Source organism: Camelus dromedarius, chromosome 29 (assembly GCF_036321535.1).
Source record: "Camelus dromedarius isolate mCamDro1 chromosome 29, mCamDro1.pat, whole genome shotgun sequence".
Taxonomy (NCBI): Eukaryota; Metazoa; Chordata; class Mammalia; order Artiodactyla; family Camelidae; genus Camelus; species Camelus dromedarius.
Genome location: NC_087464.1, coordinates 5,516,466 through 5,542,194, shown reverse-complemented (window position 1 = coordinate 5,542,194; position 25,729 = coordinate 5,516,466). Strand labels below are relative to the sequence as shown.

General features: G+C 49.2%; 1 protein-coding gene across 3 annotated transcripts in view; it reads right to left on the bottom strand.

Moving 5' to 3' along the window:
• PCSK6 (proprotein convertase subtilisin/kexin type 6) overlaps nucleotides 1–25,729 on the bottom strand; it is a 167,736-nt gene that overhangs the window by 124,738 nt on the left and 17,269 nt on the right. For all 3 annotated transcript variants that reach the window (XM_064480521.1, XM_064480522.1, XM_064480523.1), the window contains exon 2: nucleotides 4,559–4,663. In XM_064480521.1, the coding sequence (XP_064336591.1) occupies nucleotides 4,559–4,663 (105 nt within the window). The remainder of the gene's footprint in view (nucleotides 1–4,558; nucleotides 4,664–25,729) is intronic.

Below are 25,729 nucleotides of genomic sequence, written 5' to 3'. Positions count from 1 at the left end.
TGGCATTATTTCATTTTTATGGCTGAGTAGTATTCCATTGTATAAATATACCACAGCTTCTTTATCCACTCATCTGTTGATGGACATTTAGGTTGTTTCCATGACTTGGCTATTGTAAATAGTGCTGCTATGAACATTGGGGTGCATGTATCTTTTCAAATTATAGTCAGGATGGGTTGACTCTGAGACGTCTTTGAGGATCTATGTGGGACTGTCGAGTGGTAACTGTGAAACAATAAAGCACCATCTCTTAAAGTTTATTTTAAAATTCTAACTTTTTACCAACTCATAGTAGCCATTCCACCAGACCCAGCTGGGTTGTGCTGGAGATCTCTCCTGTTCCCACGTGGGTAAATCCACCAGGCCCCTACCCTCAGCCCATCCCACAGTTCATCAACCCCAAGATCAATGTGGTCACTTACTGTCTATGTGCCTGCATTTGCCAGGAACTTTTTGTTTATTTGCACTCTGAATGGCTCAAGCACACAAAACTGACAGATAAAATTCCATCTGTGGTTAATGGAAAGATCTGCTTAAACGTTGCATCACTGCTGGAAAGAAACCTGAGCTTTGATTAAACTCTGGGGGCAAAGTCCCAGCCTCCAAAACAGAATGCCTACTCCGGTCCTGGAAATCATTTTCCAGCTTCTGAGTGTGAAAGCACCGAAACAAAGCAGCAGACTGAAGCCTCCCATCGCCCGGGAAGGAGCCAGTGAGGGCCCCCCTAATAACATCTTCATCCTCTGTTTTCCGTCATTAGTCTGGCCGAGCACTGAGGGAAGAGGAAGGGCTGGACCAGAGTCATCACTCTAAAATGTAAGGGCTGGAAGACGCAGACAGCAATGTCGAACTCTAAGCCAGCTTGGAACACAATCAGAACGCGTCATTTTAAGAAAATTTGCGAGCAATCGCAGCTATTGGCCGACGCTTCTGTAATGTCCACCCTCCTCCAGACTTTTGGCGAAAGAACAAGTTAAAAACAAATGCTTTCAGTTTGCTTAAATGACAGCCCTTGGAAGAGCCCAGGGAGGGACCCAGCACCCTGAGAACAGTTGGGCTGTCCTCCAGAGGAGAGGGCTGGTCAACGAAGCACTTTGAGCAAAAGGGCCCTTTTCAAAGGGGGTTAAACACATCAAGTCAAGGGGGAAGGGTACAGCTCGGGGGTAGAGCGCATGCTTAGGTGCATGAGGTCCTGGGTTCAATCCCCAGTACCTCCAATAAACAAACAAACAAACAAACAAACAAACCTAATTACCTCCCCCACCAAAAAAACAAACAAACAAAAAAACAAGGTGATCAAGACTGTAAGGAAAATGAATGCATGAATCTGGTACAGGATCCCTGAGCAGAGATGCTCAAATTAAAGAAAAGAGGTGCGTGTATGACTAACGCAGCCTTAGATCTTCCCTCCTGCAAGGGCGCTGTTCCGTTTTGTTTTAACCAATGTGCACTCAGGCGAAGTGGGGCTGGGTGGTAAATTCCATCACTTATCAAAGCAATTGTAGACAATAAGGACTGGAGCTAATTAAAATAAAATACCATCTGCCTCCGACTGAACTTTACCCCGAGCCCCGCAACATTCATTTCCAGTTTGTTCATTCAAAACACAACGGGGACGGCATTCCAATGTTTCTGACTCACATGAACTCATCTTTTCCCTTTCTTAATAATATTCATCACACGACTCTCCGATCACTAAGGTCCCAGAAACGCTAGGCTCATGTGAGACGGCGTGCCGGTGCCCTGCCAGAGAAGATAACACTCAACACTTCCGTGAAAGAGCTAATTTTGCCCAATATTTCATCGGCAGGACTAGGTAGAGGAAATATTAGTCAGACTGACAGCTCATTGATTTGGTTTGCATTAAAACTAGACTGATTTAAACAGAGGCATTCTGAATTCATCACTGGCTCCGACGTCTGTATGCTGTCCCTGGGGCTAGACAATTAGGACTGTGAGAACGGGTCAGCCAATCACGTGGGAGTTGCAGGCAGGGCTGGAGTCTGCAGGCTGTTTACCTTTTCTCTCTTTCTTCTTTGTTGGCAGGATGCTTCCATAGCAGTCCTGCCAGGAGCTTATTAAGAAGCTCTGAATAAAAGGGATTTTGATTTGAAAAAAAACTTAACTGCCATAGCCTTTGCTGAATAAGTCTCTGCCTCTTCCTCGCTCCTTCAAGGACATAACTGATTACTGGGAATATTTGGCCCGTAGACCCGAACTGGATGGAGTCCTTTGAACGCACGGAAGATGAGGAAGCCCATCATCTCAGATGCTGCAGAGGAGGCCGTCTGGGGCCCGCCCCGAATCCCCCTCCGCCACCTCCCGCATATGATCTCACACCTGCTGGGGGCTCACCCGGGGCAGAGACCCGCTGGGTGGGCATCTCTGCGTCACACTCAGCAGATGCACAATTAATTAATGTTTTGGAAGGAAGGGGAGAGCAGCTGAGTGGAGCATCTTTAAAAGTTTTAAAATTTAGTCACACAAAAGAAGTGGATGTCCACAAAACACAGGCTGAGTCTCCTGTTTCAACTGTGAGGCAGTTCTAACCGCTGAGAAACAGCTTAATCCTCAGAAGTCCCTAGGGAAACGGGACCAAGGAACCCATCATCCCATTATCTTCTCAGCACACGCCGTGCGGGGGGACTGGGGCTCCCCAATGCCAACAACAGGCCCCTTGCTGTAACTACCTCTGTGGGAACAATTTAAGGACTCCAGAGACCTCTGACCTCATAAGACAGGTAACTGCTTGCTCAACGCAAAATTGTGGAGGGGCCCGGCAGCAACTTCCTTGCAAGCCTAGAAACGTCTCCACACTTTGACGGTGGTGGTGGACCACTGAGGACCTCAGCCCCTCCTCCAGCCACACAGAACTCATGTCTCTTTGGTGAACGGTCTGTGCACTCTGCACAGAGAATCCCTTGCATTCAGCTGTGCAGGGAGACCCGCATCGGGTCTGCTCACTCATCTCCAGTGGCCTCAGTGGTTCTGTGGGAATGAGCTACGACCATCTGGCTTTGCTTCTAGAGCAACAACATGCACCAGCCCCCTTGAAAACCATCCCTCCCAGCTCCATGGTGCAAGCACACACAGGTATAATCATAGCCCCGTATAATTCATGTTAACGTGCCCACGCAAGGGGGGTGGGTGGGTACAGCTCAGGGGTAGAGTGTGTACTTAGAATGCACGAGGTCCTGGCTTCAATTCCCAGTATCTCCATTAAAAATAAATAAATAAACCTAATTACCGCCCCCCCCAGATAAAGTGCCCAAGTACATAGTAATCCCTTGATAAACATGAAATTCCTTTTCCTGCCAAGAAGGGAGAATGGGATTAGCATAATGCTTTATATCTGTCTCCTTCTATCTGTCCACCCATCCACCCTTCCATCTATCCATCCTTCCACCCACCTATAAAAAGAATTCAGAAATACAGGTACTACATGTCCACCTTCTCACACCCCAACTGCAGGAATGTGTTCCATGGGACCACTTCCTCATGTGCTTGGAATCAGAACACCACAGAGCGATGCCCTGGAGAAGGGTGTTTCAGGTACAGTGCCCAGGGATAAACCATCTCTCTCACCACCCTCAGCTCAGTCAACCCCAAAAGAGCCATGGTTGTCAGTGGGGTGGCTTGGGACAACACCAAGACTGATTTCTCCATGGGAACTCTGGTGATCAGTGTTCGCTAGAGACAGCTGACATGGTAACAACACACGCCAGCTTGGGAGCCCAAACCAACACTCAGCACATTGCTTTTAAGAGAAGGTGATCCATCGACAGATAACTGGATAAAGAAATTGTGATATATTTACACAATGGAATACTACTCAGCCATAAAAATGAATGAAATAATGCCATTTATTTCAGCAACATGAATGGATCTGGAGATCGTTATTCTAAGTGAAGAAAGTCAGACAGAGAAAGAAAAATACTGTATGATATCACTCATGTTGAATTTAAAGAAAAGACAAATGAATGTATTTACAAAACAGAAACAGACTCACAGGCATAGAAAACAAACTTACGGTTACTGGTGGGGTAAAGAGGAAAGGGTGTGGAAAGGTCTAAATTGGGGGTTCGAGATTTGCAGATAATAACGACTATATATAAAATAGATAAACAAAAAGCTTATATTGTACAGCACAGGGAACTATATTCAACACCTTGTAGTAACCTATAATGAAAAAAGAATATGAAAATGAATACATGTATGTATAAACATGACTGAACTATTATATGTATTATTATGCCATACACCAGAAATTGACACAACATTGTAAACTGACTATACTTCAGCTAAAAAAAATTTTTTTAAGGAATTTAAATTCCCAAGTCTCCTAAGGGACCCAAATATTTGGAGCCTTTAGCTGGTCTGATACGTAGCTACACATCGGTTTTGGTTTATTCAAAGTGGATAGGGAAAACTAATGGTGATCTAGAATCACATTAAAATCCAGACTTGGCCATTTTTAGAACCACAGATCAAAGCAATAAGCAAACAGCACTTCAGGGGCTCCAAGAAAGCATCGTGTGCACAGAGCAGAGATCCGTACCTGGGGGTCCATCCTGAGGAAGGTGTGAGGGCCCCTGCTACCCAAAGTCGATCTCTTAAAGGTTTTGCTATGGTAAAAATGGTAGTAATCTTCCAGGTTCCCAATCTGCAAAACAAGAAGCAGGATATTCTCAGTTAAAACAGTCTTACATAATCCTGCATCCCACAAAAATCTCCCCTTTCTCCAAGAGGCTCGTCCTGTTCCCAGGGGAAACATGCCCACCACTGCGCTGTCCCACTCCAATCCCGGCACAGAGGTCACATTTGAGAGTATGAAGATTAACTGAGATACCCCCTTTCTGGATAAACACCACTAGGTAATGCTTCACAGGGAGCACACTCCCCCCACCCCAAAGCATGTGGTGAGTTCATCTCATTTAAAGCTTGTGTTATCTTGGCCAAGTGTTTTAGACATGAATGAATGTTCATCCAGGGTCAAGCATCCCTGAAGTAGCTAAGTGAGTGTCAAGTCAGGTCTACACTGAAATATTTATGTGTAAACAAACTCCATCCTTTCCACCCCATGGGTAAACTGGAATATCCAAGAATGAACGTCCCTCTCAAGAAGAGAGCCAAGGAAAACACGCAGCTGCATCTGCTTGAGGATTGTGCAAAGGTCAGCTGCGAACACTTGAGCCCCCAGGGTGTCTGGTTTTCTGCCAGGGGTTGTTTGTCAGGACAGATTTCAGCCTGAGGGCTGGAGGGGCCGCAGGGAAGGGAAGAATGTGGCCCTTGGATGGGCTGACCCTCCCTGCAGCACCCACGACCCTAGGGCATCTGGACGCTGCTCTCAGAAGGCCTGCTGCTTGTTCTAACATTCACTGGTTACTGAAAACAGCTCGCTGGTCTCCTTCCTTGAAAGCTTTCTAAAGCAAGATGGACTGAATACAAGACAGACTCTCCAACTGCCCTTCTCAGGTGACACCATCCTGGTTTCTGTTCCAGCCTCTGACTGATGGATGAGTTTCAGACTCAGTGATCTCTCGAGCAGATAGAGGTGGTGACTGTGAGCCTGGGTTCACACCCTTCCCACTCCCCTCACCGCCAATGACCATGTGATCTTGGGCAAGATTACCTCCTGCAGATCTCAGGTCCTTACATGTAAAATGGGGATAAAACCACTCACCCCATGGAGTTCAGTAGGACTAACACCCACCCAGTACACTGCACCCTTCTGCTGCACCCCCTTCCCACTCACAGACGTTCCGTCTGTGACCATTTTGACCCCAACAGAGTTGATCGGCCCAGGCAGAGACCTGGAGGGGTGTGGATATTCTAAGTGGTCATTTCCATATCTTTCCACAAGAAGATAAAGCAGGTGTCTACAGAGAGAGTTCTCTTTACTACATCCTTCAGCCCTCCTTTCCAGAAGTCCTGGCAGTCTGGCTGCCCTCTGTTCTTGAGTTTCAGGAGATGCCCATCCATCCTTCTTGTTCACTTAAACTTGCTCCAGTGTGTTTCTGTTGCTTACAACCACAGAACACCAAATACTGTGACAGTCGTGAGGGTTAACAGGTATCACCTGTATGGTGCCTAGTTCAATGCCTAGAACCTAGTGGATATGCAACAAACTCTGGCTGGTACTGGGGGGCTGGGGTTCTCCCCATGGCTCCTCTCCAAGGTTCCTCCATCCCTTCACTCGGTCTGGGATGCATCCCAGCTCAATCTTCCTGCTGGATGACCCAGGCTGAAGATGCTCTCTGAGTCTTAGTTTCCATGTGAGAACAGTAACCACTACCCTGAAGGGCTGCCCCAAGACTATTTTATTTATGCACATATATGAAGAGCTAGTAGACAGCCCGGCAGGTAGGGGGTGCCCTATAAGTGGTTTTCTGCAATCATGACTCTCAGTTCACTTTCTACCGCAAGATATTTTTCCACCATCATCAACCTCATTATTTCTGGCCTCCTTTGAGCAAAAGCACTTGTATTTCTCCTCCTACAGCAGACAGTCACCTTGCTCCCATTTTCAGCAAAGTTAATTGTTCCGTTTGTCCAAGGGCACCTCCTGTAGCTAGAGCTGGGATTTAGAAACAGAAGCGGTAACAGTGCCTTCACTTACAGCAATATTTAATTAGCGTGTTTGCTTATAAGCTGCCACCATCCCTGGGGATGTTTCACAGCTTTCGGTCTTTTCACTCTGGGCATTCAAGTCAATTCCTGCTCGGGGACATGGAGAAACGGAGAAATGAATCAAATTGGCTGGCAGAGATGGATTCATAGCAGAGCTGCTGACCCCAAAGTGCCCCTGGAAGCCATTCAGAGCTGCAACAGGCCTTAGGGCAGCCAAGCCAGGCCAGAGGCAGCCAAGCCTCTCTTCAAAGGCCAGCCCCAAGGCCATTCGACCCCCTGCCTCTGCCCCCATCCAACCCTATCCTTAGCAATGGCTCAGAGGGTCTGAACCAATGTAGCCCTTCTCTTTGAGCAATTCAAGGGATGAACAGACAATTCCCACAGTGCTAACCAGACAAACTGGCCCCCAGGTCAGCAGTGGCCACTGCCACCCTGTTTGGAGACATATATCCAGCCCAGCATGGAGGCTAAGGGTCTGGGGAGGGCCACTCCTGATGCAGAGGAGAAGGGGACCGCAGTCAGGTCCACTCTCCTGCTCTCCCCAGGCAGCTGCAGAAGAAGCTGGAGTCTGACTCAGGAGAAAAGAGGAGAGAGCCGGGTCACTGGCTGCTCAGAAATCTGAGTCCCTCTGAGACTCCGTGAGCCTCCACCACCCTGTGGGTGCTCACAGGGTGGGGCTGAGGGTGTGGGGAGCAGCCAGCCACCCTCTTCCCCGCCACCAAAGATTGGAGAGTCAGGCAAACACAGATCAGACAGTCAGATTCAGGGCGAGGACATAAAGGGTTGCTGAGGCTGGGGCCGCTGTGAGGATAAGAAAAGAAAGGAAAGGTGGGAGGAAGGGCCTAGGCCTTCGGGAGGGACTCCAGACGCGGTGACAGGCCCTGACCTGTCTGCAGCCTGGATTGACGTGACCCCCAAAGTGTCCCCTCCAGAGCCTGTGGATGTGCCGTGTGGTTAGTAAAAGACTAATCTACTCAGAGCAAAGGTTGGCAAACTATGGCCCATGGGCCAAATCCGGTCTACATCCTGGTTTTTTATTTTAATTGGGGGGGGGGGGGGCGTTGAAGGGGGGGTAATTGTGTTTTTATTTATTTTCTTTTATTATTTATTTATTTAATGGAGAGACTGGGGATCGAACCCAGGACCTCGTACAAGGCTAAGCATGTGCTCTACCACTGAGCCAAATCCTTCACCCAAAATGTCCTTCCTTTTTAAGGCTGAATAACATTCCATGGTGTGTCTATACCATATCTTGTTTATCTATTCATCCCCAGGTTGCTTCTGCCTTTTGGCTATTGTGAATAACACTGCTGTGAGCCTGGGTGTACAGGTATCTGTCCGTGAACCTGATTTCAATCCTTTTGGGGCAGGGAGGGTATAGCTCAGTGGTAGAGCGCAAGCTTAGCATACACGAGGTCCTGGGTTTGACCCCCCAGTACCTCCATTAAAAATAGTTATAATAAATAAACAAATAAATAATAAATAAGCCTAATTCCCCCCACCACCAAAAAATAAATAAAAATAAAAGTAATTTTTTAAAACCCCTCCTGTTTTTATAAATAGCGCTTTACTGGGGCACAGCCACTCACTTGCTGCCCAGAAGTGCTTTCATACTACGATGACCGAGTGGAAGAGTTGCTACAGAGACCCTCTGGACCCCAAACCCAAAACATGTCACAGGTGGACTTTAGAAGTCTGCCCACCGGTGATTTCTAGCATTTGCTGCTGCTGTATTTGGGGAGCCCACCTAAGGCTCTGAGGTGGAACACAGCTTCTGTGAAGGTTGGGGGCGACCAGTCCACACGCTGAGGGCCTCTGCTGGGAACACAGGGGCAGCTACGGTGCATCTCACTGAGTCTCTGAGCTGTCCCTTTTCCAGGACCCCTCCTTGTCAGAGGCCCCAAGGGGTCACTCCTGTCTGTCCGACTCAAGCTGTGCTGCCCCCTGCCCAGCTATCCCCCCACATCAGGCATGGGTCGGGAAGACGAGGTTCCCATGACGGGCAAGTGGTCAGAAGGCGGGTGATCGACCGCAAGTGGGACAAGGCCAAGTGACATTCATCTCAGCTGTGACGTGGCATTTATGACATAGCTATTGCCTGCTCCCTCCTCCTCCCCGCCCCATCTGAGTCCTTCTCAGGACCCACCTCACCTATCTCAGCAGTGCCAATCCCACATGGGGGCCTGCTCCTTAAGCTCCTCGAGTGCCCTCATGAGAGAAGAGGACAGGACAGCCTGGTCACTCTGGGGACATGGCCGCTGGCCCGGTTAAACGTGAAGGATGCCTGCTGTCCTCTGACCTCACAGAGAGGGCTGTGGGAAAGGACCATCGAGATGGCCCCATTTCACAGATGGGAAGACTGAGGCCCTGGGAGGGTAAGCCCAATGTGACACTCAGAGGCTCTCAATTCCTGATCCAACAGTCCCCCCATTCTGTCCACAGACAAACGGGTGATGACACCGTACACCAGATGACACTCGGACACACAAAGCAGGGCATAGGACTATGGCTACATTTTGGTGCACCTGCAGGGTCAAAGTGACAAGAGCTGGAGTCCTAAGAATGAATAGAAGATGGGCTGGGGTGGGGTGGGGGGCGGCGTAGAGACTTTTTAAATTCCAATTAATCTCCCAGTAAGAAAATACTCTGATTTTCAGGAGTAGAGCGCATGCTTAGCATGCATGAGGTCTTGGGCTCAATCCCTGGTACCTCCATCAAAAAAATAAATAAACCTAATTACCTCCCCCCAAAACAAATAAATAAAAACAAAAATATATTTAAAAGAGAGAGAAAAGACTCTGATTTTTATTTGACATCTGCATTGACATGAGAGCACGTGGTCCACTTGGACCACCGTCCCTCAGTGGTGGCCCGGGGTAAACGCTGCATCGGGGCCTCCTGCGCCCTCCCTGAGCCAGCAGCATCCAAGCAGCCTGCTTCATCAACGCAGGAGCAGTGGCTGCAACAGGACCCTGCTGTCTGCAGGCCTCCTCTGCCTTCCCGTCCTGGACAATGTATGAGAAACTCCTGCCACCCCCAGCTGCTCTGAGCTCCCAGAACATCAATCTGCATTTCCTCAGTGAATCTAATCTCTGGTCTGCAAGGTGGGCTGTGTTTTGGTTTTTGGTCCAAACATACAATTTCTGTCCATGCTTTTCTCTTCCTTGTCCATGGTATCTTTGCAGCGTGGTAATTAGAGCCAGTCTCCTAGCGCACCATCCCGGCAAATGAATAATCCGCTGAGCACGCAATGCCCACGTCTCTTTACTCAACACTGATGTGTAATTATACACATTAGTTGATAAAATTGGTAACATCGTTAAAATATCATTAAAAACCTTGCTCAACGTTCTCAGCCAGAACATTGGAAGAAATGAGATCAAAGAACCCACAGCGAGGAGAGATGGATGGGGTTTCTCTTCAACGGGATCCTCTATTAGACACTAAAAAAATCCAGTAATACATGCACTCGGTACAAAGTATGGACGGTACAAAAGGACCAGTAATTCCCCCTCCTGCCCTTTCTCCCAGCCGCTGAGTTCCCCAACTTTCTCTGGGTGCCCCAGGCCCCTCACCAGAGCAGCGGGTGCTTGCTGACCGTCCCCCACCCCGCCCACCCAGGCAGCCAGCTAAGAGTTCAGATGTGTTACCTTGAGATTCTGCCATGATTATCCTCACCTTACAGATGGGGAAACTGAGGCATGGAGTGGTTAGGTAACGTGTCAAGACCATCACAGTCAGGATCTGAGGTCAAAGTTCACATCTTTAACCTCCTGACACATCTTGCAGAATCACTGTCCCATCTAGGGGGCAGTGGCCCTTCTCCTCTCGGCAGCAGGATCATTCACATACAGCCCAGACCCTCCACGGGGCTCACTGCCCCCTCCTTCCAGTGCAGAAACCAGAAGAGACACTCCTGTGTTCCACACACGTCTATTCCATTATGTCTCTGTGTGTGTCTGCATATTTATATATGTACAGATGAACGTATATAGAGACTGCACGTGTATGTAAGTACGCAGATGTGTGTGTATATGTACACCTATGTTGTGTGTATATTTCAGTTTTGTGTATATATTTGTTTGTAGATAGAGAGTTGTGCATACGTGTTTATGCAAGATTCTCAAACACATTGGCCCTGAAATGCAGCCAGGCAAGTCCCTGGTTTGTCCACAGCCTCCCATCCACGCAGACCTCCTAGGCACTGCTGGTCACCCTAACCTTGGGGTCAGAGGCCCACCGCCTTGGTCAGAAACCCGCTGTGAGCTGGGCTTGCTCCCAGATGGAGGTGTTGGTTCCAGAGACTGGGCCGCCACTAAGCATGTGGATTCTGAAATCTGCCCCTGGAGACCCTGAGCTGCGTCTTTGATGCCATCAAATCCCGGAGAAGGCTGCTCCCTCACCTGCCTGGCTGACCACCCTGGCTATGCACGCTCAGCTTAGCACCACCTGGGCCCCAGCACCCTGCTCTATAAAGGCTGAATCCTCAGAGCCAGTCCACACCCTAACCACCTTGTCTCCTTGTTCCTGGCATGCGTGTCCCCAACATGCGAGTCCCCAGACAACCCCCATCACGATCAGCGCCTCCATCCTTAGTAAACACCATCTCGCCACCCTCATCTTTCCAGATTTGTCCCACCTCCTGAGGAATCCCTGGTCTTGGTGAAGGCACCACACTCCACGTGCATCCAGAGTCACCAAACCCTCCCGAGTGGCCCTTGACCTCAGCTGCACCCCATCACCCCCGCCCCTGCCTGAACCACAGCAGGACCCTTGCTGGCCTCCCGCCTCCATCATTCTGCCACTCCCATTCCAGCTCTGCCTCCCCTTAGAGGATGGAGCCTGAGCCCCACACAGGACACATGAATGTCTCTATAACCGGGCCAGGCCAGCCATCCAGCCACAGACCTGGCCTCGCCCACATCACCTTCTGTCCTCCAGCATCGCCACCGTGTATGAGGGACCCTGCTCCCACGTGCTGTTTCACAGCCCGGAGCCTGCTCTTGCCAGCCACCTCACACCAAAAGTCCACCTCCCACTCTGTTTTTAACCATCACCTCAGCCATCACTGCCTCCAGGAAGCCCTCCTGGGCCTCCCAGGCCCAGGTCTGCCTGCATGTGGCTACCACAGCCCACACCCCCTCCCTCCACGGTAGGCTCCCCAAAGGCAGGACCTACCGTCTGTCAACTGTCAGGCCCCGGCAGCATCTGGTGTATGCCAGAGCTCAAAAAATGTCTGGTGAAATGACCAGTCCCCAAGTGATGCGGGAAGGACACACTTGCTTTCTCTCTCCACCTTCATATCCAGAGCGGCCCTGAGCTCAGGGGTGGGGCTGATCCAGACCCCAGGCCCCCCAGCTCAGGGGCTGCTGTTGCCTTTGGGCTCTCTCTAGATGCCCCTCAGGACAGTCTCGAGTCAGGCTGGCTACCCGTCAGCCGCATGACCAGGGCGGGGCACCAGGTGGCTCCTCTGATGTCCATTCCCGGGCACTCAGGGCTGAGCGAGGCAGGCAGGCCAGGGCTCTGCCCTCCACCCAAGTGGCCCAGCACCCCTTATTCGAGGCGAGCACACGGGCAGTGGAGAGCAAGCACCTCGGGGACCACAGGTGGGATGAGCATAAACAGCTTACAAAGCCAAGCAAGGGAGGGGCAGAAGCCAAGAGCGATGGGGGAGAGGTCTGGGCTGGGGGTTTTACAGGAAGACTCTCTTGTCCTGTTTACCCCTGAAAATATGAGTGCAGCCAGCTTCCAACCACCTCCCTGCTGACAGCAGCAGGGGTGAGGTCGGAGGCATCAGCGAGTGCCGCCAGCTGGGGTGTACCCTGCCTTCTGGAAGGAAAAGAAGATGACTGGGCATTCTGTGCAGAGCCTCGGGAACGGAGGAGGAGCACCCTGTTTAATTTAGCACGTTTGACTGACGGCAGAGTCACCCACGAGCCTGCTGAATCCACCCCCGATCCAAAGGTCCACCCGCCCACACAGCCCTTGGGTGGATGTGACCTCAGATGCAGGTGCAATTCCTTAAGCCCAGAGAGGCAGCAGGCTGGGTTCGGGGACAGGGGTGGGTTGGCTAAGCACATACTTTGGCCCGTCCACAGCAACCCCCCCACCCCCCACCCCCACCACCTCCCCAGGCCAGCACAGCGAAATCGGCCTCACAGGAAGAACAGCTGATAAGCGGTCACAAGATGTCACAATTCAAGGTCTCAGAGACAATGGGCCGGGGATGAGGCTTCTGACTTTGCAAAACAAACGATTAACTTTATCACTCCCAAAGCCTGCTCTTAGCTGGAAACAGATGTTCCGAGCCTTGTCTGTTCACAGCTGCAGCGGGCCGGCTTTTGGAGTAGAGTCTATGTTTAAAAGGCCCGGGCGTCAGAGTTCAGTTATATAATGTTATTGAGCCCAGGTGGTCTGCTTAAGGAAAACATAATGAGGGGGGAGGGCAGAGCTCAGCGGTAGAGCGCGTGCTTCATGCACAAGGTCCTGGGTTCAACCCCCAGTACCTCCATTAAAAAAAAAAAAAAAAAAAGGAAGGAAAAAAGAAAAACATAACTAATTAGAGCCTATAAAACCTACACTCCAAATTAATTCCGTTTTGCTCTGGTAACTTCTGCCTGAAGAAAGTTATAAATACAGATGGCCACTGAACCTATATTTAGCCAGCACTGGGTTACCCGGTATTTATAATTAAGGAAGTCCAGAGAGAAAGAATGGACATTTTGTTGTTATTTTTTTTAAACATTTAAGAAAAAAAAATCCTGCTTCCCATTTCGGTCACATATACACATAGCAACATTCTGTTGCTGTAATAATTACAATTCTGGCCCAAGTTAAGATTATTGCCCAATTTCCTCGCCTCCTGAAATTGCTTTCTTCAACACGTATCCACCCGAAGCATGCAATTAGGCTGCTCAACTTCCTACAAATCCCTGAAAAATCACTCATTTTTACTTAGCAGACTTCATTTTCTCTCCCCCGAAGTCACCAAACCAAAGGGCCCAGCTTCAGATGAAGACATTTCAGGTGGAAATCTGGACGCAGCCTATCCTGAAACTACCATCTCCCCCACCAAGCCCGTCTGTGGCTGATTTATAGGGAGGCTGGGGTCACACCACGTGCCCCGCTGCCCGCGAACTGCTCTGCAGTCTGTCTGGCCTCAGGCTGGGGGAGGCACCCCCGATGCCCGCAGGGCCCAGGCAGGGACCCCACGACCAGGAGGAGGTGGATGGGTGAAGACTTGGGAACCCAGAGCTCCCAATTCTTCCAGAGAAGCCAGCGTTGAGATCCTACTCAAGCTCTTTCAAGTTCTTAATATTACATGGGCAACTCATCTTAGAATGTTAACAACACTGGCTGCAGGCTGCGGGCAGCCCTTTGTCCTTGCAGCAGGGAGCCTAGATGGTTGGTCCAGACATTCCTCACTCTAGGAGGCCTGAGGCTTAGTTTTTTCTTTCTGAGCATGGAAGACAAAGGGGGAGAGCCTTCTCCTCAGGAAGTATCAGCTGGAAACTTCTCCAGGGAAGAGACGCTCTGGGACATGTTGGATTTGCTCTAAGCAAAGAGCACCCTGACTTGTGAGCAAAAGATGGCCGTGACCTTTGGCACAGTGGCCACACACAGCACACGGGGGCAGGCTGGTGATGCTGTGGATCCCCAGGGGACTGAGGAGGACCACCTCCCCAGAGAGAAGGGGCCAGTGCTGGGTTGCAGTTTGGGGCCACTTGATAGAGGCAGGTCAGGAAGATGCAAGGTTTGAGAAAAAAAAAAAGGATTTTCATCCCTATGAAAGCAACGTCTAAAATTCAAACTTTAATGTCTAAAACACTCTCATTTGAGAAGAGTGATCTTAACGGAGATTAAGAAGTATCTTAGAGAAATTAATCTTCAAAATTTTCACTTTAAAAATCAAGAGTTGCTATACCCAAAAGAAGGCATATTAGGGACTGGACCAGTAGCTGCACACCCGTGTTCACCACAGCACAACTCACAGCAGCCGAGAGGAGGGTATGACCCAAGTGTCCACAGAAGGACGGATGGATAAACAGAATGTGGCCCATTCCTACAAGGGATTATCACGCAGGTTTAAAAAGGAATGACGTTCTGACATCTGCTACAACGGGGATGAACCTGGAGGACCTGATGCTGGGTGAACTCAGCCAGTCACAAAAGGACGGAGAGTGTATGACTGCATTTACGTGCGGTCCTGGAGGAGGCACATTCACAGAGACAGAGAGTAGATGGTGGGCGCCGGGGGCTGGGGTAGGGGATGGGGAGTGAGTGTTTGGGGGGTAGAAGATGAAGCTGTTCTGGGGATGGACGGGGGTGGTGGCTGCACAGCATTGTGACTGTCCTCAATGTCGCTGAACTGTCCACTTAGACATGGTGAAGATGGTGAATTTCATTATGTCTATTTTACTACAATTTAAAAAAAAGTCTCCTCTACAGTCTTGCCCCACCTTTCCTAAAACTGACTCCAGTGACAGTGGCATTTGGAGGCCTGAGGGGGGAAGGCGGAGCTGGCCCCAGGGAGCCCAGGACAGAAACCAGAGCCCAGCATGCTGCCCAGCTGGGATCACTACTTACTCTCAGCTCCACGCAGCTCAGCTCCTCCATGTCCCTCTCTATTACGTGGTTTCCCTTAAACAGAATAACGACACCAGGGAGAGGATGGCCCTGCTCGTGGAGACAGACCACATGCACCCAACGCCATCCTCCCACCTTCCTTTTATCCTGACGCCCATCCCAAGTGACAGCCTTGAAGTTCTGCAGACCCACCCTCCAAGCTGGCCTCAGGAGGGGTGGGGGTGGGGGGTGGGTGCTTGCCCTGCCAAGAGAGGAGGCTGAGATTTCGTGGAGATCTGGAAACCTTCCGTCCAAGTGCATCAGTGCCCAAACTCAGTAACATAAACTCAAAACAGATGTCAAGAGAAACACGTGCTGTCACCTGGCTTCTGGGACACAACCTCAAGCCGGTAATTAAGAAGGAAGACACTACCGGGGAGGCAGCTGTCACGGTGTTCCCGGCACACAACTGAGGGGACACCCTCTCCCGCCCACAGAGCACATCTGGGTTCGTAAACCACAAGCAGGGCTTGGTGCAAGCACTTTCCTCTTGGCCCTTTCCCTGTGACATTTGGGGACTTGTCACGGAAGCTACTGTGGGAAGGAGGCAGGGGGACACGGGGGCTTCTCTTGTCTGGGGAGGAGCCGCATCAGCGCCTCTCTCTGTCCCTTTCATGGTAACGCTGCGGTTGATGGAATATTCAGCCATTAAAAATTTCCACAGAACTTTTACATTCAAAGCAAAACTTCAAAAGGACTCATTTTGCAGGCGAGAAGTAATTTAAAGGAAAGTAGGAGATTCCACACTTGAAAAAAAAAAGACACAAATGAACTTGTTTACCAAACAAAGACACACAGACATAGAAAACAAACTTACGGTCACCAGTGAGGAGGAAAGGGGGTGGGAAGGGATAGATTGGGAGTCTGAGATTTGCAGATACTAACTACTATACATAAAATAGATAAACAAGTTTCTTCTGTACAACACAGGGAACTCCATTCAATATCTTGCAGTAACTTCTAAGGAAAACCAATATGAAGAGGAATATACGTATGTGCACGTATGACTGAAACATTACGCTGAACACCAGAAACTGACACACTGTAACTGATGATACTTCAAAAAAAATTTTTTTTTAAAAAGAAGGAAAGCAGAAGAAAAGAGATCACCCTACTCTCCATCTGGCTCCTCCCGCCCCCGCCCGTGATTCTCGGAGACAATGCACAAGATGGGGGTCTCCTCTAGTGAATGAGGGGCCGCCCCTCAACAGTGACCTGCCATTCTTCCGCAGCCACCTCCTGTGTTTACTGCTCCGACACACCCACACCGACTGCTGGGCATCTGCTGGTCCACGCCTTCATCCTCCCCACAAGGCTCTGAGCGGCTTTTCAGGGCCGGTGTTATTCACAAGGCCTGGGACCTGCCTGCCCTCCTGCCAGGCTGGCACTCAGACACCAAACTCCAAGCAACGAGACCTGAACGCATCCTAACACAGAAACGGGACCCACATTCGGAGAGGCTGGCGTCCTGCTTGCTGGTAGAGAGAACAACTTCTCTATGGGTTTTCAAGAAAAGGTGGAGCCAGGCAGGGAGATGGAGGACACAGAAGGTGAGGACGGAAGGCTGGGTGGGGAGGTGGGAACCCCGGTCATCACCTTGAGTGGACCTTGGGGGACACACCCCAGTGGGACTCCAAGCTGCAACTGTGGGCCTCAGAGCCCCACTGCCCAGATCTGAATTCCAGCTCCTCAGTTTAATCGAAAAGAGACTCTAGGCAAGTTTCTTAATTTTTCTTCATCTCCATTTCCCTTTCGGTGCAATGGGGATAAGAGAGTCCCCCGACATCCCCCACCAGTTGCTGGAAAATTAAATGAGGCACAGCGCATGGGAAATGCCTGCAGGGGGCCTGGCGCATGGCCGGCTGTCACTCAGGTAGCTTTTTTCATGTTACTTCCTACAGAAATAACATGCATCTCACATTGTTTGGAGTAAAAAATGGAATGCAACAAAGCCAGCTGCAAAGGTAGTTAGATACCATTCTCCCTCTGATTTCAATTAAAAGTGTACATGTATATACTTCCTTACAGGGGCGGGGGGGGTCCCTATGGGACAAATAATCCCACCCAGACAGAGCCTAAAAGGTCGGCGTGAACAGGGTGCCCTTGCTGGTCAGGCCTGTGCTCTGGACACGGGACACATGGGACACACGTGCACCCCTCCCACCACCCACAGGCTGCGTGTTCTCCTGCATGTGACGACCCACTGGATTTTTCCATTCCCTGAGACGGACTTGTTTTTGGCCTTTCTATTGTGCACTCGTATAAAAGGAGGCTGCCACATACGATCGACGCCAGGCTGAACCGTTTTTTTTCCATCCTATAAAATGAATCCACGCATCATGTCATCATTCATGTTCACAAGTCTGTAAAGACAAACTTGCTCAGAGCAAGAGATGTGCTCATTAGGTCGTGGGAGACACTGAGTCATGGTCACCACTCACGAGAGCGGAGAACCGGCACTGCCCACGCCCTCATCAGCAGACACTGATGACACATCCCCTGCGCAGGGGACTCATGGGGCCGCAGCTGCACCCCTGCTGTCCCAGGGCTAAGCAGCTTTGGTTCTGGACCTGGGTCATTAGTGAGGACCCAACGTGGCTGGGCTGGGCTGAGTGCTCCCTCCCAGGAAGGATGGGGAGGGACGCTGTGGGCTGTGGCAACGGGGACGTGGATCCTGAGACCCAACAGGACACCGCGCTCTGCAGAGTCTGCACCCTCCCTCTCTGCCACCTGCGCAAGGGACCAGTGCTTCTGTTTTTCACAAAAAGCTGGAAATTAACATTTCTGTCTGACTTCTCCCCAGGTTTAAATGTTGATAATTGTTTCAATTTTCTAAAAACATTCTAATTAAAGCAGAACGCCCCTGGGGAGCTACAGGTATCCCTGGAAGGCCCTCCAGGTGGGCTCACCCCTCTGGGGGGCCGTCTCCCACCTCCCAGGACCCCGTGCTGCTCCACACTCACCACACATGCTTCCCTGGGAACCTCTCCTCGCGAGGGACAGACCCCAACATCCCAGAGCGTGTTTCTAACACCTAAGGCTCCACATTCTCGGCAGATCGTCCTTTCAGAGACTTCCCTTCTGTTCTGCTTCTCCTTGGTGACAACTAGACACATACCTTGTCAAACGGACCTCGGATTCTTGGCCATGGGTCTGAATACACTATGCATCACCTCTCTAAGCTCTTTGATCTGGAACCCAAGCTACGTGCAGCAGCTTTTGGTACATCTCTGTCAGCTTCGACACACTTCCTGCAAGTCCATCTCCCTTGGGAAAAAACACACTGCCTTCCATTTCCCCTGATCACCCGGCTCGCCCCTGGAACTTTCCTAAAGAATCTTTTACGCACCTGGCTATTTACCACCAGCAGTTCTGCCAAATACACATACAGAATAGTTGTATGTGTGGCTTTTCTCAGCCAAGGGAGAAAGGCTTTGGGATAGAAGGAGAGATCAGAGAAAGAAACAAAAACTCAACTTTGGGAACAGGCTCTTCTGCCCTCGAGTCACAGAAACCACCTGGCATGGCGTCGAGAGACCCCAGAGTCTGGAAGGGCTGTAACCACAGCAGCAGGCCGGGGAACCCCGGGTGTCAGCCCCTCACACACCCCCTGCCTTACACGCCCAGCCACCCCGGCTGCCCGTCTGACATAACAGCCCAGCGCCCCTCATCCCAGACGTCCACACGTGTGTCCTACGGGTGACTCTCTCCAAGGTTCAGACACCAACTGCTACTCACTCATTTTATGCACTCAGACTCTCTCCAGGTCAGCTCTCCCCACCCTCCACCCCCCAAATGTCCTCACCCAACTCCTGTCACTGAACCCTTGGGAATCCCTATTATTTTTTCAAAATAGAATAGGAAAAAAAAATACTTGCAAAGGCGTATATCTGAAAAGGGGTTAATGTCTAGAATAAATAAAGAACTCCTACAACTCAACAACCACAAAATCCAGTGTTAAAACGGGCTGAGGACTTGAATAGACATTTCTCCAAAGAAGATACACAAATGGCCAATGGGCACCTGAAAAGTTGCTTAACATCACTAATCATCAGGGAAAAGCACATCAAACCACAATGGGATGGCATCTCACGCCCATCAGGATGAACAGCATCAAAACAAAACAGAAAGTAACAGTGTTCGCAAGGACACGGAGCAATGGGAACCCTTGTACACTGCTGGTGGGAATGCAGAGTGGTGCGGTACTGTGGTTCCTCAGAAAGGAAAACGTAAAATTACCACAAGGTGCAGTAATTCCACTTAGGACTATATCCCCTAAAGGATCAGAAACGGGATCTCAAAGAGATCTTTGCACACTTTGCTCACAGCAGCATGATTCACAACAGCCAACACGTTCCTCAGTGGATGGATGGATAACCAACGTGGTCTAGCCATCTGATGGGATATTATTCAGCCTTGAAAAGGAAGGAGATTCTGACACCTGCTACCATATGGGTGAACCCTGGGGACATTATGCTGAGAGAAATAAGCCAGTTACAAAAAGATAAATAGTGTAAGATTCCACTCCTATGAGGTAACCGGAGCCATCAAGCTCACAGAGACAGAAAGTAAAATGATGGCTGTCAGGGGCTAAGGCGAGAGGGGAAAATGGGGAAATTAGGGTTTAACAGACACAAATTTTCAGTTTTGCAAGATGAGTTCCAGAGAGGGGCAGTGCTGACAGCTGCACCACAATGGGAATGTACCTAATGCAGCCGAGCTGCACACAGAAAAAATGGTTAAAGTCGTCAATTTTACATCACATGTATTTTACCACAATTGATTCTTTTTTTTTTTTTACAAAGCCCCAAACAAGAAATAAAAAACAACTCTGCCTGTGTAGTATTTCCTTACATACTCTTGTTTTAGTTGAAAGCTCCCACTTGCCTGGTGATCCAGCCCAGGAAACAGCGTGTGTCCTGGTTCTCGGTCCTGACGTCTGGGGTAAGACTTCCCGGGGCTGCTTCTCAGCCTGAGAAACATCCTGGGCTGGACAGTGAGCCACATGACATTGGTGAAGGCGCCCCTGTGGCCAACACAGCTTTCAGGACTCAGCAAGCCTCCCCATCCCAAGTCTACACCGCCTGCTGCCACCACTCTGGTTTCTGGCTATTCTCCTCACTGCCAGAGTCAGGGAGTGACCGTCCCTTTTTGTCACAGCCCCCCCTTAAAGGCACCCAGTGTTCCTGTGATCGTCGAAGGGCTCTGGGTCTGGGCACTAAGACATCGTGAATCCCCAGTGCAGGTTCTGCCCAGTAGCTGAGAAGGCGTTAGCTTCTGTGTGTCAAGCCATGTTTTGTCAGGATGCCCGACTCTTTCTGGGTCATAATTCTGTCCATGCATCTGGCCCCCATTTGCTGTGCTGGCCCCCGGTCTCTACTGCTCAGAATCCTGTGGCTCCCACTGAGAGTTGGGAAGGAACCCGGCACCAGGGCAGCACCTGTTGGTCACCTGCAGGATGGAGAGGGCGGTCCCCATGGAGTCCCTTGAGGACACTGCCCTGCCTCCCCCAGGCATCTCTGCAGCTCCTTGGCAGAGGTGCGTTGGTGGGGGTGGGTCAGCAGGCTTCACAGAGCAGACCCTCCAATGTTCCCATCTGCCCACGCCCCACCTGACTGTCACCAGCACAGCAGCATCACGGACCCCATCAGGAATACAGATTCCTGGACCAAAAAATCTGGGGGCACGGCCAGCAGTCGGGGTTCGATAAGTCCCTCCAGGGATTCAGTGTCCCCCAGGGTGTCAGGAAGCTCCCTGACACTGGCCTCATCAGCCGCTGGTTTTGATTCTTTCAAGATGTTAATTAGCCCATCTTAAGGACTGTAAACCCCACTGCGTATCTGAGTTACACGGTGCCTGACCCGACTGTGACGAATGCGCCGGAATCCACAAATCTGGCTCCACCTTGACTATTTTCATCCCCTCCCCTGCTCCCACGTGGCCCAGACTCCTGCCCGCACACACTGGCCCCCTCCTCCCGGAGTAGCTCCTGGGCCCCTTGGGATCCAACCCGTCATCACTGGTAGCGTTACCTTATTATTTTTAAATTCTCTGCTTTATCTATCGATTCTGTCTCTCACTGATAACATTACCTCTTTGTGTCTTTTCTCATTTTTCCTTTATCGGTGTTGCCACGAGTTTGCCCTGTCTTCCTAGATTTTTAAAGGACTACTTTGGGCCTTGTTTATTCTCTTTATTATAAACTTATTTTCTATTTTTACAGAGTTCTGCTTCTAACTTTATTGTCTCTTTCTTATCTGGTTTATTTATATATTTTAAAACTAGCTAGCAGACGTCCAGGGAATGACTGTGTCCACACAACGGCTCTGGGATGAGGGGTGTTATTAAAAACACAAAGAGGGCAAGGAGGGCAGGGTATAGCTCAGTGGTAGAGCACATGCTTAGCATGCACGAGGTCCTGGGTTCAATCCCCAGTCCCTACCCTAAAAATAAATAGATAACTCTAATTACCTCCCCTTCCCTCCAAAAAAAATAAGGGCCAAGGAGCCACCTACTGCCTCTGTGACAATAACTGACACCAGGAGAGACCTTTCTGACCTTTGGTAAGGAAGGCTTTCTTCAACAAGAGCAGAGGAAGCACTACCCACAGAAGAAGAGACTGGTACCACCAGGGACAGGAAGGAGACGTTCGGGAAACTCTGTCACAAGGCACCTGCACTGCCCATGAAGTGGCACAGTGTTATTTGAAGGTGGACTTCAATGAGTTAATGGTGTGTACTGTGAAAGCTAAGGAAACCTCTAAATTTTTTTGAAGTATAATTGATATACTAGGTGAGGAGATCAAACGAAATTATCTAAAAGGTTCCATAATCATGAGGGAAGGTAGAACAGCAGGGAGGAGAACAAATACAACAGAAAACAGTGAGAAACACAGTGGATAGAAACCCAACGCTATCAGCAATCACATTAAATGTGGACGGTCTAAATCTACCAATTAAAAGACAGAAAATGAAAAAATGGATTAAAAAAAAAAAGTTTGTGCTGCAAGTACAAAGACAGTGTGTCAGGATGGCCGAATGGTCTAAGGCGTCAGACTCAAAAAAGTACAAAGAGAACCCAAAGAACGGGACAAGGTATCTGCAAATCACACACCTGGTAAGGGACTTGTGTCTAAAAAACACAGTAATCAAAAGCAAACCAACTATAAATGGTCAAAGTATCTGAACAGACATTTCTCTGAAGAAGACATGCACAAGGCCCACGAGCCCATGAAAAGGTGCTCAGCATCCTCAGGCATCAGGGAAACGTAAAACAAAACCACGATGAGCACTGGGTGGCTGTAATAAAAAAGACAGTAACACGTGCTGATGAGGGTGTGTGGACAAACTGGAATACTCACACACGGCTGGTGAGATTGTAAAACGGCCAAGCCACTTCAGAAAGCAGTCCAGCAGTTTCTCAAAAGGCCAAACAGAGAACCAGCAAATGACCCAACAAGGCCACTCCTAGGTATAATCCCAGAGCAGTAAAAACACACACCCACACAAAACGTCATAGCGGCATTACTCACAACAGCCAAAAAAGGAGAAACAACCTCAACATCCACTGATTGACAGACAAATAAAACACGCCTGCACTGGTATATCCATACAGTAGAACATTAATTGAAAATAAAAAGAATAAAGTACTGACACATGTTGCAAAATGGATGAACCTTGAAAACATGCTAAGGAAAAGAAGCCAGTCACAAAAAAGACCACATATTGTATAATTCTGTTATGTGAAATGTCCAGATCAGGCAAAACTATAGAGACAGGAAATGGATTAGTTGCTTAGGGCTGGGGGGTGGGACAGAACGGGGAGTGGGTGCTGACGGGGGAGGGGCTTCTTACTGGGTGATGAAATGCTCTAAAATTGACTGCAGTGATGGTAACACAACTCCATGACTACACTAAAAACCCCTGAATCATACTTTTTAAATAGGGAAATTATATGGTATGTGAATTATATCTTAATAAAACTGCTATTAAAAAAAGATACATACAATTATGTAGAAGTTAATTCTCCTATTTAATCAGAAGACACCAAAACATGTTTTGTTTTGTTTTGTTTTGTTTTAATTCACAGACTGGGAAATTCTGTTTTCCACACTTGTAACTGACAAAGCACTGGTATCCAATATACATAAAACCCAATCATCCCAATCCAGGCACGCACCCAAGAGAAACCAGGGCATACATGCACCAGAGGTCACGTACGAGGCTCTCCTTAGCAACAATGTTCTTAATAAAAATCACAAACATTCATTGCCAGGAGAAGGATGAATACATCATGATTTGTTGGCCAATGAGTATCGGTACAGCAGTAAAAACAAACGAACCACAGCTAAGCTGGGGCTGTATCTACAATGTGGCTGAGCCTGAGAAACATGACATTAAGTGAAGAAAAAAAAAAAAAAAAAAAGCAAGTCCCAGAACATCATGCACAGTATATCACTGTTACAGAGCTTAAAGCAAAACTAAACAAAGTACTGTCTAGGCACACCTACATCTGTAACACAGTGGACAGTGGCCACCCTGTGGGGCTGGAGAGGTCATGGCGAGGGGCGCAGGGTGGGGTTAAGTTAATCAATCAAGGAGGCCATTAGACTGAGGTGACTCCAATGCCTTATCAGTTTATGCAAGCAAAATTCAAACCTAAGCCTGCAAATGCCTCAAGGTTAAGAAGTCAACACCTAAGGACAACCAATCACAGACAGCCAACCAGGCGTTCCCAAATACGGCAAAGGTTGACACTACAGCCAATCAAATCACCTCCTTGCTTTTCTTCCAGGTCTCCTCTATAAAAGTCTTGCTCCTGGCCATGGAGTGCTCCCTGCCACTCCCGGTTTGGCACCGCCTGATTCAAATCGATTTTGCTCAAGGAAATTCTTAAAATGTTCTATATGCCTCCCTTTATCTTTTAGCAGTGGTTAAGATGAAAGAGAAATATGTAAGCAATATTGATAATTGTCTGCTTTCTGGACTGTGTCTTGGCTTCAACAGTACTATTTTTATGCTTTTTAACAACTAACACATATGTTCTGGGAAATATTTTATATGTATCAAATAACATGTTTGAAAGATAACAAAGGAGGAAGAAATGTGGTTCTGCCATTTCTAATCTGGATAAGTCACTTAACCTCCCTATGCCTCAGTTTCCTGATCTGTCACATGGGGGCAGGGAGAGGTACCCACTATAAGGAGGTGGCCTTAAGAAGTAAATGAAATCAACCATGTAGAGCAGTTTCTGGCCCCGAAAGAGCTTACCATCCTTGTCATTGTCATGGTCATCATCCTCTTCCTCATAACCCTCCTCCTCCTCTTCCTCTCCATCCTCACCATCATTACCCTTATCATCATCCTCATCATTTTCCTTTGCAAAGTAGAGGTGATTCCCCCACCACCCGGTCCTCCTGTATCACTTCCACATCTCCTGGACAATTTCCCACAGGCTACTGGGATGTGGTTACTGGTGCAGGTATCTCCCTTGTTGGAGAGTAAGTCTTGAGAGCAGCTTGCCTGCCTTGGTGCCTCCTCAGGGTTCCAAGGTCAGAGCCTGCCCCTCTCTGAGTTGCTGCTTTCTCTGAGCACCATTATGAGGTGGTTTCTCTCCTATAATAACCCAAGGCTGTCTCCTTCCTGATCATGCCTAAGACAGCAGAAGCAGACTATAGTCACTGTGACATGTGGTTGGCAGATATGATCTCAACTTCCAGCCCTTTCTCTTCTGCTCATCAGAGCAGAAGCTGTAGACTCAAAACCCTGATTTCTCAGACTCCCTTGAAGCCAGCACAGCCAGGGACTTGGTTCTGTCCCATGAGAGGTCAGCATCTGGGGACGGTGACCCTCCCCGAGTAAAAAGGGAAAGACTTCACCCTTCCACCTTTTGCCCCAGCCCTGTCTCCTGCCTGGAACTCGCTCCTGAGGCCAGTCATGCAGAAGCTTAAGTCTACACTGCAATTCTCACCACAGACAGCTGGGAACGCTCTTTGGGCGGTGGTTGATTGCTACAATCACACTTTACAGATGAATGTGTGTGAGTTGACATCCAAAGAAGTCAAGTGGCCATCAACCACTGACCGATTTGCAGACAAAAATGTGGGGATCAGAATCCGGCTCTTCTATTCTACATTCTGTGTTGTGGCCACTGGCTCTGCCTGCAAGAGCTTCCAGATCAAAACAGCCCTAGAAAATGAAAAACTCACAATGTGGAGAGACCTGGATCTTATGGGAGGAGCAGTAGGAGAAAAAATGACCACCTCTTGCCTTCCCGTTCCCGGACTCCCAGTACGACTCTTACTTGTTTAATTAGGACAGTCAGTTTTCTGTGCGCACCACTCTGAACAGTGCCCAGACTAACAAAAGTTTGGGGAAAGGATCAAAAGCCAGCACCTCCAGGCACACCAGTCTCCCTCGGGAATGAGTGGACATGTCCGTTGTCATCAACAGGCAAGTGCATGTTGCAGAGAGCT